At 39.4% G+C, this 19306-nt stretch overlaps 1 protein-coding gene across 1 annotated transcript in view; it reads right to left on the bottom strand.

The window, feature by feature from the left end:
- PIGB (phosphatidylinositol glycan anchor biosynthesis class B) overlaps window positions 1–19306 on the bottom strand; it is a 369888-nt gene that overhangs the window by 246143 nt on the left and 104439 nt on the right. Inside the window, exon 4 of the mRNA XM_044078951.1 lies at window positions 12306–12410. Coding sequence (XP_043934886.1) covers window positions 12306–12410 — 105 coding nt within the window. The remainder of the gene's footprint in view (window positions 1–12305; window positions 12411–19306) is intronic.

Genomic DNA, 19306 nt, shown 5'->3' with positions numbered 1-19306 from the left:
TATGTGGACAGGCTCAAATCACTATAATTTACTTGGTAAGTCTAACTCCTCATGCATTACCCGCTCGATAGGCCTAAATCTAGTATGTGACATCAACAAAACCGGCTGGAGAGACAGGTTTATCTCCCAGAGGCTGCCCCCATCCCTGGAATAGACCTCACATACATGTCAAACAGAGTGCCTCGCTGACCCTCTTCAAGCACAATCTTGATGAGTGGATGGGAAATCACAAATTTGTCCCAGGGGTACCACATTTGTCCCTCACTGACAGGGGCGACAGGTGCTGACTAAGGTTTCTTTTTTGGGGATAAACGTTTGGCTAGGCTTGTAAGGGCCCCAGGGCCATTAGTCTAGTAACCTCTTACAATCTTATGATCCTAAGAACAGTTCAAGTGGCAGCAGCCTTTGAAATAACATCAGCAGAATAATATGCACATTTCAGACTGCGGGTGGTCAATTTAGGCACAGAAACGAAATTGCACAAAGCAGATTTCTCCTCACAAGATGACTGAAATGCGAAAAGTATTCCTCATATTCCCACAATAGGCAAGCATAACTTTAACATATGCGCTTAACAGTTGAGAATGCCAAGAATAAGTCTTGCACAACAATACACTTTCCCCAGCACTATAAAAAAAAGCATTCCCATCTTTGTCAGAAGGAAATGGATTAATATTAACCACATGTTTAGCAACAGCTGGATTCACTAAAGCAATACCTGCTGGATCTGGTCAGGGATGAGTGTATAAAAACTATAGTTTGTTTGCTTTTTGGGGGTCAGCAAACTGAAGCAAATCATAATATTTGCTAAGAGACTGAGAAACATCACTATTTTTCCACTGAAACAATAGATTCATTCTGGAAATGCTTTCAGGAAAAAAAGAATCCTTCAAAAGTACTCACTAAAGCCACATTCTCCTCAAAATATGAGTCACAAGTCTGAGGAGACAACACATAACCTGTGCTTTTACATTCATTCTGATCTTCCCACTCAGCCATGACATAATTAGTAAACACTGGGGCATATGCCACACCCATGGCCACATCAGTCGTTTGCCTAAAATATTGTCCTTCAAAAAATAAAGTTATTCTCAAGTACAACTTCCTCGAGAACCACCATTGTATTAACTTTCAGTATGGAATTTGATCCGCTTAAATAATTGATTTTCAAATCAAGACAATCCTACATCATGTGGTATAACAGTATAGAGACTGTTAACATCTATCGTAACAAAGATAATATCGGAACAGAATTTAGTGTTCTTCAGTAATGTTAGAAAATGCCACAAGTCCTTACAAATCTGGACAATATTCACTACACCATTCTTAAGATGAAAATGTAAAAACTTAGCAATGTAAATGTCTTAGAATGTGTATCATGTACCGTAGGTCTGAGGGGGATTGTTCCAAGCATGTATGTATGTTGGGAATACAAAGATACTAGCAATCCCTGTTTGTCATTAGTCATATAATAGTAATCTGCTTTAGTCAAGTGACCTTGTAATAACATATCTTCCAATATTACATCCACTCTAAAAAATACATTAATTTCATTACGAGATGCTATTTCGTATGAATCATCTAATACAAGTGCATTCATTTGATCCAAGTAACTCCCTCAATCCATCAGTTTAAATCATCTCGGATAGGCTTACTCAAAATGCCCATTTGCCAATACAGCTGCTCCATTACTATACTGTACTTAATCATGATTTTCATAACCTTGCAGCCAGCTTTATTAAAAACACTGTGCAGCTCCTGTAACATCTCTGGTTTGTTAGCAACACCTTAGGATACTGCCACATTCTGAGTCCCTTGGGTGCATGCTGAATTTAGATATTTTTAGTTAAATAACTAGTTAAATAACTATTTTCAAGCTGAAGTCTTTTATAAGTTAGTGCATGTTTTTCAAAGGACTGTAATAACCTCACCCATGGATTGGGAACCTTGGCATTCCTACAAAGTCTATTAAAATCTAGATCCAAATTAAATTGACTCATTTTCCACTGTATAAATTCAAAGATACCTGAACATTGATTGTGGTCCTGACCTGATGATAGAGTTGGTTGAGTAAGTGGCAGTCCAAGAATCTCAGTAGAGGAACCAATTCCGTTCCTCTGTAAAGTATGAGACAATGAATTAAACATAGACATTTGCAGGCTGACTATTTGTAGTAAAAGCGTCAGGTCTCCAATGGCTTGAGTATACTCCGAGATTAAACTGGCGATGTCCACAGCTGCACTAGGATGACAGAACAACATGAATCACAAACTAGAAAAACTCCAACCAGGTGGAACATCTGAATTTATGTGAACTTAAATGGCAGTCGAAACTGAATGCCATGAATCATCCTCGGTTGAATGATGCCTACTCTTTAAATCCTTTTCTTAATTTAAAGAATTATGAAGTACTTTCTCTTAATTTATTGTTAATTTATTATTATTGTTTTTTATTGGATGTGATTAATGTGTGATTTTAGTAACAGTGTATTTAAACTCATCAGGAGTTTTTATGTTGTTCTGATGAAGTTCCATATTAATGGGAAAGAAAGCGCTTAACTAATAATAATAAACTTTAATTCATTGAATTAAGTTTGTATCTGGTGTGGTTCTACACGGGCACTGCAACAAGTGTTTTTTGGTTTAAGTTTGTTTCACATCTGGTTAGAGTTTTTCTAAAAAATCTGTGGTGGCTGTAATACCTGAAGTCGATAAAGACCTATCTGGTCCAGTTTTCTTTAAGCCCATTTCAAATTTTAAACCATGATTCTAAAGTGTTTATGTCTATAATACCAAAATTGATAGATCTGGACCAATGTGGCTTTACGGAGGGGAGGCAAACATTTGACAACATTAATGGAACAAAGATGACCCAGCTGGAAGCAGAATGTAAAAAAATACCACTGTTATTGGTGGACTTGATGCAGCGTTCAACAGAGTAAGCCGGGATTGTATAAATAGGACAATGCAAACATTTGCATTGCCTGATACAACTGTAAGGTTAATTAGAAGGATAATTGAGGGATGGGGGCAAAATTCAAAGTGGGAGGGTTCCTCTCTGATAAGTTGTGTCTGAACAGATGATAGAGGCAGAGGAGTCCTCTCTCTCCACTTTGTTATTTTCCATTGTATTTGCTGCCATTGGTAAAGAAAATAAGGGACTCAAATATTCACAGATATAATTGGTATGGTAATCACGAAAATATGGCTTACTTACAGATGATGTTATTTTGTACCTGATAAAATCAGAAAAGGACATCTCATTGTTGTGGAACATTCTGAGAGAGTTTTAAGTATTTTCACGCTATGTAAGTAATGATGACAAAACAAAGCCTATAACTGTAAACTATGTACCCACATGCGAACTGGTTCAGCAATACCCATATTTATGTGGACATGATAAAATTATATATTTTAAGAGTATGGGTTAATAGCATTCTGTTACGGCAGCTAATGATATATGGGAAGAGACTAAACAAATGATAACAAAAACTCTTTTGGAAGCTCTTTTTTATGGATATGGGTAGCAAGATACAAGCAGTGAAATGTTTTTTGAGTCCCTTTAGTTTTATATATGAGACAGGCATACTTTTAGCAAACAGAAAGAAGTTGTGGACAGTAATTAATAAAGAGTTGAAGGATTTTATCTGGGAGGGGAAGACCACAAGGGTCAAGTGGGATAAGCTGATCCTTCCTATAGAACAAAGTGGTGTAGGATTACCTGATTTTAATGGATACTTCAGAGCTACACAATTAAGGCTGATATACAAAACTCAAGCATCAAGCAGAAAGTGGAAAGTGAGGATGATGATGATGAAGCGGGGGGGGTTTCAAGAAATAAAGAAACATTGTGACTTTGGATGCAGATCCTTAAGGAGAAAAACAGCAGCCATACAGAATATTATATTTATAAAGTAGCAGAAAGTATTCTATGAACTAAGCCAACATGGGAATGGAAAAAGGTGATTCTGCCGATCAGGATGACTGCAATTAGGGGAAGAGAATAGATAAGAGGCGAATGGAATTTAGTGGAGGAAGTTGGGAAAGGAACTAAGGTACTGGGAAAAAATAATTAGATAGGGAAAGGTAAACAGAATGGGAAGAGGTCAAGAAGACATTTGGATTGGAGGCTAGTGATTGATATCAATCCCTGATAGGAAGGGCAAAGTACAAAGGGAAAGGGAATGGGGAATCCTAAATGAAAGACCTGAACTGGTTGAGTTTTTAAATAAATCTAGAATAGAAGTTGCTGTTAAAAAGGAATAATTAGTAGGGTATACAAAATATTACACAATAACTACAGGAATGAATTAGAAGAGGTCAGAAAAGCTTGGGAAGAGAGAGATTAGATATGTAATTCACAAAGAAACAATGGGAGGACATATGTATGGCTCCCAAATGTGCAACAAAATCTAGAAGATTTAGGATTTTTGCCTGGAAGTGTTTGCATAGACACTTTTATACCTCAATCAGACTGCAAAGAATTTTTCCTCAGGTAGATGGCAAATGATGGAAGTGTGATGGGGAGAAAGAAGTAACTGGGAACATATGTTTTGGGAGTGCAATCAATTGGCAGACTTTAAAGTTTCCCTACAGAGTACTCTGTCAGGAATACTGGGGGAGCAAACTGGTGTAAACATTTTAAAATAAATTATTAAATTATTTTTATCATATCTATTATTTTTATTTATATATATTATTATTATAAAATAATAAAATAAATTATTTTTTGAGCTGAGATACAGGATCTGAACTGCCTAGACATACTAAGTAATCGTGGAGTTTAACTCTGATGACTGCTAAAAAAGCAACTACTAGAAAAGGAAATTAACATCTAAACCGACTATATTTGAAGTAGTGAAAACTAACAGAGTAAAAGAACAGGAAATGGATCTTTAAAAAAGGACAGGAATAAATTACACAGAAAAAATGGAAATTGTGGGAATAATACATGCAGAAAAATGTTTTGGAGGAGGAATGAGGTTTAAGAGAGGCAGGAATTGAATAATTTATGTAATGCTACTTAGACTATATGATATGTAACAAAATATGTTAGTTATGTATAATGTTTGTAAATGTCAACTTATTAATATGGTTTGATTACTTTTATAGAAATCCAAATTTGCCTATGTCACAAATAATATTTCAATAAAAGTGTTTAAAAACAAGTCACAAGATGGTCATTAAAACTTTTTCCTAGCTTGCTAAATTAAGTTTTACAGACAAAGTGCATTTTCTGTCATAAAAAGTAAAGTGGAACTTTTTTCTCTGAAGGGAACTTATTTTATAGGTTCATAGGTAGGTACTAGGCTACCGGCCCAAGGGCCTACGTAAGCCTAACCAACAAGGTTCCCTGGCTTACGCCACCCAAGAAAGTTATTTTCCTGTGCCACTGTTGAGCAGAGACACAGAAGTGATCCCCGGGGTGTATTTTCTATTTCCCATCCACTCATCAAGATTTTTCTTGAAGAGTGCTAATGAAGAACGTTGCTTGACACAGATGGGTGGCCTGTTCCAGAGTATAGGAAGTCTCTGGGACAGGAATCTATCCCTCCAGTATGTCCTGTTTTGTCCTCAACAATGTAACACGTGATAGCTATCCATCATCCTTGAAAGCCAATAGAAGAGCTCTCTCTTCGGCACAGGAAGGTTCTGAAGAGCTTAGCACCCAAGCCTCTATTTTAGTCAGCTCAGCTTGAGATAACTAATAGGTTGGGTACATGGAAAGTGTCTAAAAAGCTCTGGAAGCAGGCTGTCTGTTGTATCCTGAGCAGGATATAACCCACGCAGCTTAGGCTACTGCTGCAGTGATCCTAATGATGGACATCTGCCTCATACTACTGAGCTCCTAGATCGCTTTTACAATTCTGAAGAGCCCAGAAGAATAAGGAAGTCAAGGGCCCTTGCAGCTCTATCTCTTGATGCTGAACAAGGTGAGCAAGAATTACAAGTCCAATATGCACAGCCATTTACAAGTTCAATAAGCACGGTACCATTTACATGTCTGATAAGCATGGTACTATGTTGAGCACAAAACAGAAGATGAAAGGTGTATGTGAGTTAGTGACACTAACAGATGTAACATACAGACTTGCTCTTGAACAGTGAAAAGTGTTATAAACTCACTGCTGAAAGCTTTCACACAGGAACCTTATGAACTGTACTCACATAGCAGGAAACAATTATAGAAGGATAATGATCCTTAAACTGTTGCCAGAAGTTGTGTCAACACTAATATGTAGGGCAGTCCTTCCCACAGTTTTTGAGAATAAAAAAAAAAACTGGGGTAAATAGGACTGTCAAAAGCATCAGTGCTATATATGACAGATGCAAATAAACAAATTACTAAATAAAACTTAATACTTTTAATTATGACTGCTAAATCTTCTAGGACTTTTTTCCTTGGTGATTCTTCTCATACTGTCTGTCAACCATCAGATTCCCCATGCCCTGACTTGTAATGGTGAAACTATCACTTAGGCAAGCATTTTTTTTTTTTTTTTGAGGGAAGGGGATTACTCCTGTTCCACTATGACAACCAACCACACCTCTCTATTTCTTTGCTCAGGAGTTGTAGACAAAGCCAATAATAATGGTGGAACAAATGCTCAAAATCAGTGTTATTACACAGTGGCATTGACAAAAAGGCACGAGTCAGAGCTGGATGTGGCAGAGTTAAAGATGTTAAGATTTGCACTAGGTGTGATGAGGGTAGACAGGATTAGGAATAAGTATATATTAGAGGGTCAACCCAGGTTGGACGATTTGGAGACGAAGCCAGAGAGGCGAGACTGCATTGGTTTGGACATGCGCTGAGGAGGGATGCTGGGTATATTGGGAAAAGGATGCTAAGTATGAAGCTGCCAGATAAGAGGAAAGAGGAAGGCCTAAGATGAGGTTTATGGATGTGGTGAGAGAGGACATGCAGGTGGTTGGTGTGACAGAGCAAGATACAGAGGACAGGAAGAAATGGAAACAGATGATCACCTGTGGCGACCCCTAATGGGAACAGCCGAAAGAAAAAGAAAAAGACTAATTCACTTAAAAATGTAAAATAACATGTTTTACATCAACATTCACTTTCTGAACAAGAAAAAGTATGAAACTCTGATGCCCTACATTATTAACTAACAACAATCCCCAGCGAGTTACCAGAAAAATCAGAAAATCTGACAGGAGCAATGATATGAGGGAAAATGACGCACAGTTGAGATGTGTGATGGCAGTCCTAATGAGCATAACTGCTTACCTGAACCATTGTGTGTACAGGCTTCTGCTCATGTTCAGCCCCACTGACTCCATCTTACTTTGCTGTTTAAGCAGCACATCCTGATCCTTATGCTGGACATTCTCAGACACATTGTTGGGTTCATTATAGGTTCATAGGTAGGTACTAGGCTACTGGTAACCAGATAAGGTGAAAAAAGCAGAGATCGCACCCAGCAAAAATAGTGTACAAAGCTCTTTAACGGTGTAGATACCACACGTTTTCATCCATAAAACCATAGACTTCATCAGAAATACATTAAAACCATTCATCTTATATACCTTTAGCACCAAAGTGTGAATTGAGGAAGGGCCTTCCTACTAGGCTACTGGCCCTAGGGCCTATATAAGATCAGACAAAAATGTACCTTAGCTTTCGCAACCCAAGAAAATTATTTTCCAGTGCCCCTGTCGAGCAGAGCCACAGAAGTGATTCCCCGGGGTAAATTTCCTATTTCCCATCCAATCATCAAGATTTTTCTTGAAGAGTGCTAATGAGGAGCTCTGTTTGACATAGATAGGTAGTCTGTTCCAGAGTAAGGGAAGTCTCTGGGACAGGAATCTATCCCTCCAGCATGTTCTGTTTATTGTGATGAGGATTTCTTTAAGTGGAGCATGTCCAACAGCTCTGGGTTTGACATAGCTTTGTATGTTAGGCAGAGATCGCCTCTGAGTAGGCGATATGCAATGGAGTAAAGCTGCAGTTTTTTGAGACTGTCTGAATATAGGGCATCTGTTTGAGGCCAGTAATCTTCTTTGTGAGGTATTTCTGTGGCCTTTCCAGTTGTTGTAGATGTCTTGTGAGGTACATACCAAAAGGGGCGTTGTACTCTATAATGGGTCTAATGAGTGATGAGTATAGAAAACAATGACCTCTTTTTTTCTGGATGAGAAACCTTTTGTGATGAGGTGTGCCATGTAGAAGGATTTCCTGACCACTGTGGTGATGTGATTATCAAAGGAGAGACTACTGTCCACCTGTGTCTCAAGGTCTCTTATCACACTTTTGGTGTTAAGTAGACTACCACCTATGTGGTAGTCCATGGGTACAGAGTTTTTACCAAAGGTGATGACAATACACGTTTTGGCATTGAGCTTCAGGCCATGGCTTTGACACCAGGCATCTGTCTCAGTGAAGCCCTTTTGTAGGATGTCTACATCGTTAGGAGTTTCGATTATGGCTCCTAGTTTGCAGTCATCTGCAAACTTCATTAGCCAAAGACCTTCTGTGTTAGCCTGTACTTCAGAGAAGTAGATACCAAACAGGAGAGGACCCAGGATTGAACCCTGTGGTAATCCACTTGTCACTGGTCTGATGTTGGAGTTGGAGTATGCTACTTTCACAGTGTGGGTTCTGTCTGAGAGCCAGTTGGCAACCCATCTTGTGACATAGGGATTTATACCTAGTTTAGTGAGTTTATCTATAATTCCAGAGTGGGGGATGGTGTTGAAAGCCTTGGTGATATCTAGAGAGGCTGTGTGAACCACCTTACCCTCATCTATGGCTTTGGTGACTGCTTCAAAGAAGTCTGTCAGGTTTTGGAGACATGATCTGCCTTTTACAAACCCAAAATGGGTGGGGTTCAGAGTTTGGAGATTACCAATGTCTTTGTTTATGAGATCTGTAATGATACATTCCATGGCCTTGCAGACCAGGCTCGTCAGGCTAATGGGGTGGTAGTACCCGGGGTCCATCGTGGCTCCCCCTTTGTGGAGTGGGATAATTGTTGCAGTGCACCATTCAGTGGGCACAAAGCTTGAGGTGAGGCTATGATTGATCATGGTACTTAGGTGGGGTGCCAGTTCATTCTGTAATTCGTGTAGCACGCAGCCTGGGATATTGTCAGGTCCCACGGATGCTGTGTTCTTGGCTTTGGAGAGTGTTTTTTTTTACCTGTGCAGCCGTGATTACAGGAACTTTGCATTCTTCCATTATAGAGATGGGCCCTCTAGGGGGTGAGAGGGGGGAGGTAATGTTAGCAATGAACCTATCTGCCAGGATGTCAGCAATATCAGTTGGTTCTGTATATTTAGTGCCATTGTGTTGTAACTCAGAGCAGATCTAAGTGTTGCTATTGAGATTCTTGACATAGCTATAGAATGCTTTATGGTTGTCTCTAGAGTCAGTGGCAATTTTGTTTTCGTAACTAGCTTTGGAGGATTTTATGAGGGATCTCAGTTTCTTACTGAGGCTGACCAGGGAGTTCCTCCAGTTGTGGGATTTTACACTTTTTTGCAACAGTTTCTTTCTTCTGTTTTAGAGTTTGTTTATGGCAGAGGACCACCAGATTGGCTTCCTTTTTTTGGAGGTTAGCATCTTGGTTCTGTTAGAGATAGCACGATCCATGCACTCGTGAAAGTGCTTATAAAGTGCATTTGTGTAGGATTCAGCAGTCATACCTCTATTGTCCATCTGCATGGGTGTCATGAAGTTTGCCACTTCTGTCTTAAGAAGTGTGAAGTTGGCTTTGGAGAAGTTTTTTACGATGGTTTCCCTAATGGGGGGAGGGGGCGGGATGTGGATGTCTAGGGTGATTAGCTTGTGGTCGGATCTAACCAACGAGGAATTGCCCTTTGGTGTGGAACACCGGTCTCCCATGTTGATAATGACCAGGTCTAGGATATTGCTGCCTCTGGTGGGGGTGTGAATAAGTTGATCCAAGGTGTTGGAATTTATGAATTCCAGAAAACGGTGAGCAAAAGAGTTGGTACACGAGTGGTTTTCCCAGTTAATGGTGAGGTAGTTGAAATCGCCCATTATTAGGGTGTTGGGTTGTACCCTAATATTTTCCAGTGCATCAAGAAATGAGGAGTGGGAATCCTGGGGCATGGTGGTGAGGTCTGTAGCAAGCTACAATTTGGATTGCAGTCTTGCCCAGAGTTAGTTGCACTTGGATAATCTCTGATGCATTATGCTGTGCAATTAGCCTGGAGGTGTGGATATCCTTAATGAATATGGACACGCCTCCACCTTTAGTGCTTCAATCCAGGTTAGGTGGCCGAAAGGTGTGGTATGAATTATAGCCTGGTAATGCAGGGGTGCTCTCTGGAGCTTTGAACCAGGTCTCTGTCACTGCACAGATGTCGATGTTCTCCATTTTAAGGAGTGCCTTGAGTGAGTGCATTTTGAGGTTTAGACTTCTAGCATTGAGTAGCATTACCCTCAGATTTTGCTTGCTTGTACCTGTTACGGTGGTGAATTTGTCATTTGAACCTTGCCTAAAAAAGGCACTACAGGGGTGGCAAGAGCCTTAACCAATATCCGGAATCCCAAAGGCGACAAGTGCAGGCCATCTCTGGCAAAGCATCGTGGTCTGTTGATCATGTCATCCCAGGCAGACAAATACTGGATTCCCTTAGAATGACACCAGAAGCTTAGCCAATTGTTGAAGTCAATAATTTTGTCCTTGTACTGTGGTATCATTCTGGGTGATGGCAGTATGCTACTCAGGGCTAGGGTCATACCTGCCTGTGCTACAAGATCGGAGAGTTCCTCCATGTCTCTTTTCATGTAGTCCAGGGAGGTACGTCTCAGGTCATTCACACCAACATGGACAATGACAGAGTCATATTTGTACTTGTTGTGGAGTGACCCGAGTATGTGCGTTATGTGGCGGATCCTGGCAGGCACCCGACAGGCAGCTGACAGTAACTTTCTCCTTCTTTAGCCTGGTGAGTGCAACATCAGTGTGCCTGACTATAGAGTCACCTATGACTAGAGTGTTGGGTATGTTGTTATGCCTTATGGGCTGTGGTTGAGTGGCACACTGAGTTTGTCGGCTGTGTGTCATTTGGGTTGTGTTGGGGGGGAGGAGTTTGCTTGCATTTCTGCTTTGGAGGTCCCTGTTGCTTGGGGGAGGTTTTTATTGAGAGCCTCCGTGAATGTAGGTGTGTGTTTTGTGTTTCTCTGTGTGTGTTTTGGTGGTGTAGGTTTGGAGGGACTATGTGATGAGTGTGGTGTAATGCAGGTGTTTACCTTCTCCTCTTGACTGTCTAGTCCAGTCTTGGGTGAAGAGAGCTTTGCTTCCAGTTTGGCTATATAAGTGCATCTCTCACAGGTTGTAGTGTTAGGTGGTAGGAGGAGACGGTTGTCTGTGTACATGAGGCAATTGCTGCACTGTCCCAAAATGCTCAGATTCATCAGGTAGGCAGGAGAAAACACCGGGAGCTGACCCTTAGACATGCCTGGATAGGTGCTTATTTATTAAGTACTAAAAACTGCTTTTCTCTAGACAAGTGAGGAAAATTGAGTGCTGTAGTAATTTGTAGCTTATTTAGTGCTTACAAGTTCTGAACAAGTGCTGAGCTCAAAGAAACAGATCTGAGTGCTGAAACTAAAAAACTGGCTAATTCTAAGAAACAAAATTAAGCTATAAGGCTTCCCTCCAACACAGAAAGGCTTGGGAGCTCAGAAGCTTACAAATAGGCCTAGAAACAGCAAACATGTATGTGGGCTAGACTACTTACAGGAAAGGCAGGAAACAAGCTTAGAAATGTTTTTTCCTTCCCAAATGCTCTCTTTATACACAGTAGGAGTGCCTGAAATTAGAATTTGATCTCACTGTACCCAGTCGAGTGAGCAAATGAGATGGGCCCAGAAGGAGTATCCAAATACAAATTTACAAATTTATCACAGGGGACCGAGCTGCCTCCCTCTTCTCCAGGTAGGTGAGCCAGCAGGAACCTCATTCCTGCTCTCCCACCCAATGTCTCCAGTGCCCAAGCTGTACTCAGGACTTTATCCATTTGCACCACAGAACTCACAAAATTCCCAACACCTTAATAGAAAGCCTAAAGGTGCGGCATCTTCTGCAGTACCCAAATGTGACTTCTAATATTAACTCCTTAAACAAATTAAACACATAACAGCACATAATTTTTTTGCACAATAAAAACAATTAAGGACAAAAAAGGCTGCAATTTTCTATGAAATAAAAACAGTACATACTAAGCGACTGAGTAAATATTTTTATGAAACTAACAAATAACGAACATGTTAACAAATGCAGATGAAAGAGTAAATCAGATATTACTTCTTACCACCCATTTTGCGGTCTCTGCATTTTCCAGTGTGTTTACTAAACAATATAATCTCACATCTGCTAAAGCGGACAACAAGCTTTGTGCAAGTCGTGGCACCCAAATCTAAAAAAAAAAAGTTTGAGTACATATATTAAACATATGTATACTGAAATTATAGATTATTTACATTAGAATACAACACATTTATAAAGACAGAGTGTTTAAAAGAAATCATTTCAGAAAAATTTGTAGTGTAACAATGTAAAGAAAGTGATGAGCAAATAAAAACAGAAAAGCATCCATCCACAACCAGAAACTGCTTAATTTTACTCAACTGTAATGTGCCAAAGCGTATTCTGGAAGCAACAGATACAATGTACAATCCCACTCTGGATGACATAATCCTTTCCAGGAAGCACTCACACAGACTCAACATATAATTATAGAGATACTTCAGAGTAGCAAATCAAAAAAGAAAATAATTCACTGTAGACATGGAAGTTAAAAGGGCGGCCACAGTGGTGCAGCGGTTAGCGTTGCCTACTCACAGCAAGAGGTTCTCCGGTTTGATTCTTGGCTGGGGTGCCTTCTGTGCAGAGTCTGCATGTCCTCCCTGCAGTTGCAGGTTTCCTCCGGGTGCTCCAATTTCCTCCCACATCCCAAAGACATGCTGCAGGTGGACTGGACACTCTAAATTGGCTGTGTGTGTGTGTGTGTGTGTGCGCGTGTCTTCTGTGGAAGGTTGGGTACTGGGCTGGCAACTCAACACCATAAAAACTCTACTGCCAATTGTTCTATGGACCAATGTTCTGCTGTGGCGACCCTTAACTGTAAAAGCTGAAAAGAGAAGAAGAGACATGGAAGTTAAAGAGGAAATAAAAAGACCAAGGACAGCAGAAAAAATGGTGTAACTAAGCAGTGTAAATGGTATGACCTTGAGAGGAACTATGGAGAAAATAAGAAGCAAGTGATCATCAGAAGAGTACAAGTATTAATAGACAGGAAAAGAACTGTGGCTGAGGAAAGTAAAGCAGAAAAAGAAATAATGTCAGAGGGAGATGGCTTAACAAAGGCAAATGCAGTAACTAAATGTTAGAAGATACTCATTAAATTATCGAAAGCCCACTTTATCCCATTCGGTGCTGTGAAGTAGGTAAGACATGGAACCACACCAGGAGGGGATGCCAGTCCATCACAGGCAAGGGTAACTAAAAGATTTAAAGCAAAACCACACAAAAATTAAAGAAAAAAACATGTTTCAATCATCCACCGAACTATGTAGTACTGATGTCCCTGCATCACTTTAAATGATTACTGTTATATCCTAATTTTCTATACCCCAAACATGAACTGATTAGGGGATACCATGTTACATGATTTTGTTTTAGTCAGTGTTTTTGCCTCTGTGATTTTATTTTATAGGTTTACAATTGTGAGAAAATTTACTGTGGTAACATCGCAAGACTAATTTGCAATGATAGTACTTTCATGTCCAGTCTTTTTTTTTTTTTTTTTTTTAAGAATACCTCTCTAAGTACATCAATTTGTCTTTTGCAATGATATCATTTGATGTGTGTGAAAGACACAGTGCTGTTCAAAGTCACATTTTCTACTCAATGAGTAAAGTTGGCCATCTGTGATCGATAATACAGATAAAAAGATTGATTGCATTGAGTATCTTGATTTCAAACGTTTTATTAACTCCATAGCTCAGAATTAGCAACCTGCCTAATTATTTTGCAGACATACCTCCTTGCCTACATAATGTCAACAATCTTTAATAACTGCAGGAGGTAACAATTTAAGATTTAATAAAAAGACTGACATATACAGAAACATCTCCAGAAAGAAATAAGGATTTTTATACAGCACTCAGCAACACTTTCTGATGAGAACAACTTGATAATTGGATGGAGTTGTCCTTTAACAGTATTTTGGCAGTGATTCAAGCACTCAGTTAAAGTGTAAAATGAATTTAGATTACAAGGTTAGCAAAGAACTTACTGATCCATTTTTCATTGAAATGCTTTTCCTTCCAAGACTAAATGATGGGAAAACTGCCCAAAATAGTACTGGTATCTTTTTATTAGTGACAGAGAATGACAAAGCTCTATCAGCTCCAGACCATAGAAAGAGAAGGAGAGAAACAGATACATAATGAATATGGATGTTATACTCCATGCTGTCAATGCACATATTAAGCAGAGTTCATCCTAATCCAATTCAAGTGCAACTTGGATAACTGGATGAGGAAAAGGAAATACATCCTTGGTTTGGCACCTATGTCTCTAATGGACACAGGTAGCCTGTAAATGGTCCATCTCCAAGGCCCCTGCTTGTAAATGTTTCATCTCCCAAGCCCCTACTTACACTTAACAAGGGTACCAGAACTTGTCCGAGATTTGAGATACATGGCTAGGCTTAAAAAGGGCCTTGTGGTCGTTAGCCTAGTAAACACTTATGAACCTATTATAACTTCCTATGGAAAACATCTAATGACAGAAAATATTTTCAGTGGAAAAGAAGACTTCTCAAAAGTCTCTACAAAATCAGTCCTGACAAGAAGCAGGGAGTGTAGCCTGAAGACAGTGAGCAGCAAAGAAGCAAATCCAGAATCAGTCCTGAGGTGAAGAACAATGCAGTTATAGTTAACTAAGATTCAAAGGTGCCTATTCTCAGACCCCCCCAAAATAAACAAAAAAAATAAAATAAAAAACACAGGTGCAATGAGAATTGCTTAAACAAAAATTTACTAGGCTGCTGTGTACAATTTACGAAGGAAATGGAAAGCAAAGAAGCCAATATACAACTAGAATTATTATGAATTATACCAATCAGGAGAAAATTCAAAAAACCCTGGGGGAGAAAAAAAAACACATACTAGGCATGCTTTAATGTGAAACACTACGGACATACTTCTGGAAAAACATGGGTGATATGATGCAGGACTTGGACCCGTCTGTAGCCTTCAACCCACTTGTCCAGAGGTGATTAACAAGATGCTGGGGGACTTTGTGATCTGTACTAAACAGATGAGATGAAAGCCTGTCTTGCCAAGATTTAAAACAATTTGGGGTAGCTGGTATAAATGATCTGCTCTCTTGGAAACCAAAGGGCCTGGATAGGGTGTTTCCCTATGACAAAAATAAAACAACTTCTCGTATAACATACTCCAACACAAAGGGTAATAACACAGGGATCGGACTTGGGGAACTCAACATAAATAAGACATTTCTGAGTGGCATAACAAGGGACACTATGTCATTCTAGACTGGACTTTATGAGCCTTAAAGCCTCTTCAAGGGAAGCCCTCAGAAGAAAATATAGACGAGAGGAAACATTATTCCTTAAAGGCTGGGTAAGGCTTATGAGGAGGGAGAGGGAGACAGAGAGAGAGAGTCAGCTCTCTCTCTCTCTCTCTCTAGCACACCTAGCATCTCTCTTGCACCTCCTCCTGCAAAGGGGAAAGGAGAGAGAGAGAGAGAGAGAGAGAGAGAGAGACACACACACACACACACACACACACACACACACACACACACACACACACACACATACATACATTTTCACCAAACACAGTTTGTCCCAGCAGGTGATGAGATGGAATGCATCAAGGTAGGCACCTGGACTGAAAAGATGATGAAGGTCCTAAAAAGGCAATTACTAGAAAACGGAAATCAAAGTCTACACCACATGTATTTGAGGTACTGAATACTATAAAAGAGAAAAAAAACTGGAAGAGGGACATTTAGAAAAAGGGAAGGAGCAATTACACAGAAGCAAATGGAAACTGTGGGAAAAATACATGCATAACAATGTTGAGGAGGGGACGTGAGGTTTAATGGAAGGCAGGAATTCAGCATTTTCTGTAATGTTGACCTGATAATAGTTACAAAGAAAATGTATGTGATATTTATTGTATTTACATGGAAAAAAGTTAAAATGGTAGGTGTTCTTTTCCGTTTTTGTACGTTTGCCTATATCTTAAATGATAACTTAATAAAGGTGTTTAATAAAAAAAGATGATGAAGGCCATACTGCTCGTATGGCACCTACCTGTAAGAAAAATAACCAGGGATCCTATACAGGTATTAGAGACATTTTGTAAATTTTACGAAAATTTGTATAAAACAGTGGAATGTGGAAACCAAGAAAGAGCACAATTGGAAATGTTTAACGAATTATACAATATACAATAATTACACCAAGATTAGAGGAAGATAGGGAACAACAACTAACCAATAAAATGGTGATGTATATTGAATGTTCAGGAAAGTCTCCAGGAACAGATGGTATTCTTGTGGAAGTTTGCAGGGAAATGATAAAGATCTGGAAGATTTTGTTTAAAACATTTTAAATGAAGGGGAAGTACCTACAATTTATAAGAAAGCTGTGGTGGCTGTATTAAAGAAGATACAGCACCATCCGACTCAGCCTCATATAGACCCATTTCAATTTAAATTGACCCATTATTATAAAGTGTTTATGTCTACAACAGCTAAACAAATACATACATACATACAAATATTCAAGTATGGCCATTAATGCCCTTCTAGCTTGCCAATATACCAAAGCACTTGCTCCTATAATAAGTGTCCAGGGTGTTCTTAAAAATATCTAAACTAGTACTTGCTTTTGTGTAATTTGGTAGTCTGTTCCATACACTGGCTATTCTGTCAGACAACCAATTAGTACACTTCTCATTCCTATAGAATCTTCTACATAGGTTGTCTGATGATTCTCTATTACTTTTTGATAACCCCAAACATTCCCAGAGGGAGTGGTCTCTAAATGCTCTATATACCTGAATAAGATCTCCTCTTAGATATCTGCGAGAGACACTGTACAAGTTCAGATATTTTAGTCTTTCATAATAACTTAAATTTTCACATCTGTGGATGCCCTTGGTATGTTTCCATTGTACTCTTTCCAGTTTACTCATGCTTGTCTTCTTATGCGGTTTACATATTGTTATTTCATACTCAAGTTTGGGGCTAATGTAACTAACAAACAATGACTTCATTATTTTTGATTTCCTAGACTTTATAAATCTTTTTATACAAATGTTCTATAAATAGAAGTTATGTTCTTACCATAACGAATGCTAGGCGTGAGTTACCTCAGATCAGGCCCAGCTTATAATAGTAACAGAATAACTATAAACAAAGTCCACCTCTATAAACCAGGGAGACCTACATCCTGATCCAGGAAAATATGCACAGCAGCATATACCAAGAGGTGGTAGAAAGAGAGGTCACAATCAAAACTACATGGAACGTTATGGTAAGAACATAACTTCTATATGTGAACAGACTCTTGAGAACAGTGGAACCAAAGTTAGCTCTATGCCTTGAAGCTAAATACAACTTATAATGAGAAATGAAAGTGTGAGGAGTAGCCCAAGTAGCCGCTGCACAACAAGTAGCCAAAGCTCTTAGGTTTGTTAGGCAGCTTTTGGTGTCTAATTTCATAAACAATAAGAGACAAACAGTTGGTCAGATTTTCTGAATTGTTTAGTTAAATATTCTGGAAAAACACAGGGAGGTCAATGGTTTGATTTAGGTTAGACCTGTCCTTATGGAACAACAGATAAGGAGGTCGACAGCTGAGTGCATGAAGTTCTGAAACTCTTCTAGAAAGTGTCTTCCATGATAAGAACAGGAGGCTGCAGGATCAAGAATCAAAGAACTAAGAACTAAATGTAGGTCCCAAGGAGGAGGAGGATTTAGATGAAAGTTAGAAATAGCTGCCAATTGAACTTTAAGAGTAGAAGGAGATGAACCTGTATGGAAGAGTTCAGCTAGAAAATCAAGGACCATTTACAGAGTGAGATATTTGAGGAAGCCTGGCTAAGGTTGGAATTGGAGGAACCACCATTGTTGTTCCCCTCTGCCTCTGGCGTCCCTTGAGATTGTTTAGTCAAGGTTTCTTTCACTTGAGGACCAAAGAGATGATCCATCAAACGGGAATTAGTGAATGGGAAGAGTTAGCTATGGAGTTCAGGGTAGCCAGCTGAGTGTTCATCTTGTCTTGAAATGGCATAGGTAGTTCGGATGAACAGGCACTGAAGGATCAGCTAGTTCCTTCTTGGTGGCAGCAGCTACCACCATAGCATCCACAGAAACACCTTTTGTGAGAAATTGCTTGTCAGTTGGTGCTGTTATAAATTTGGAAGGTCTCCTGGGGTAGGGTCCACTGAATCAGGAGCCGCCCAGGCCTTCTTTGCAACCACCTGCATGAGGGGATCAAAGGGGACACCCAGGAGGTGGAACAAGATACACAGATTCATCCTCCGGGCTCCATTGCCAATTCAGGGAGGCCTGTCTGGGATGAGAGATGGTTAAGGTTTCCGATGACACAGAAAGGGAACCTTCAGGCTTAATCAAAGTAATCACACACAGAAAACACACACACACAGATTACACTGATACCTAATCAAACGATAATATCCACTACACTGATAGACAACTTAACATCTATCATTAACCAATTGGTTGACGATTAGAAAAATTCATGGCTAAATCTACCCATATACCCAGGTCCTTAAATGAGTCTACAGTTTCAATCACCGTGTGCTATATTAAATATTCACCTTTCAATTTATGTCCCCCAAAGCTCATATGCTTAGTTTGTGATGTACTTATCAGCATATTATTCTCCTATGTCCAAATGGTCAATTTAGTCTAGTTATTTTGCAGACATGCCTTATCGGTAACACATGTAATTAGTTTACCCAATTTCAGGTTGTCTGCATATAGACTGTAGAACACCTCAGATGAAAAAGTTAGGTCTGAAAGATACAATCTAAACAAGTAAGGGCCTACGACAGAGCCCTTTGGGACACCCTGACTGTAAACCAAAAGTGTTGTAACCTCTGCGAGTACGGCAGCTGCAAGGTCCCAGGAGAACTAGGAATTCAAACAAAAACAAGGACCAGCAAACAAGGCACCTAATTATAAGGTAGAATACTTTAATAAAAGTATATAGGTTCTTATGACAGACCGGTTTCAGCTGATTTA

This window comes from Protopterus annectens, chromosome 7.part1 (assembly GCF_019279795.1).
Source record: "Protopterus annectens isolate FY-2018-M chromosome 7.part1, PAN1.0, whole genome shotgun sequence".
Lineage (NCBI taxonomy): Eukaryota > Metazoa > Chordata > Ceratodontiformes > Protopteridae > Protopterus > Protopterus annectens.
This window is presented reverse-complemented; position numbering and strand designations above follow the sequence as displayed.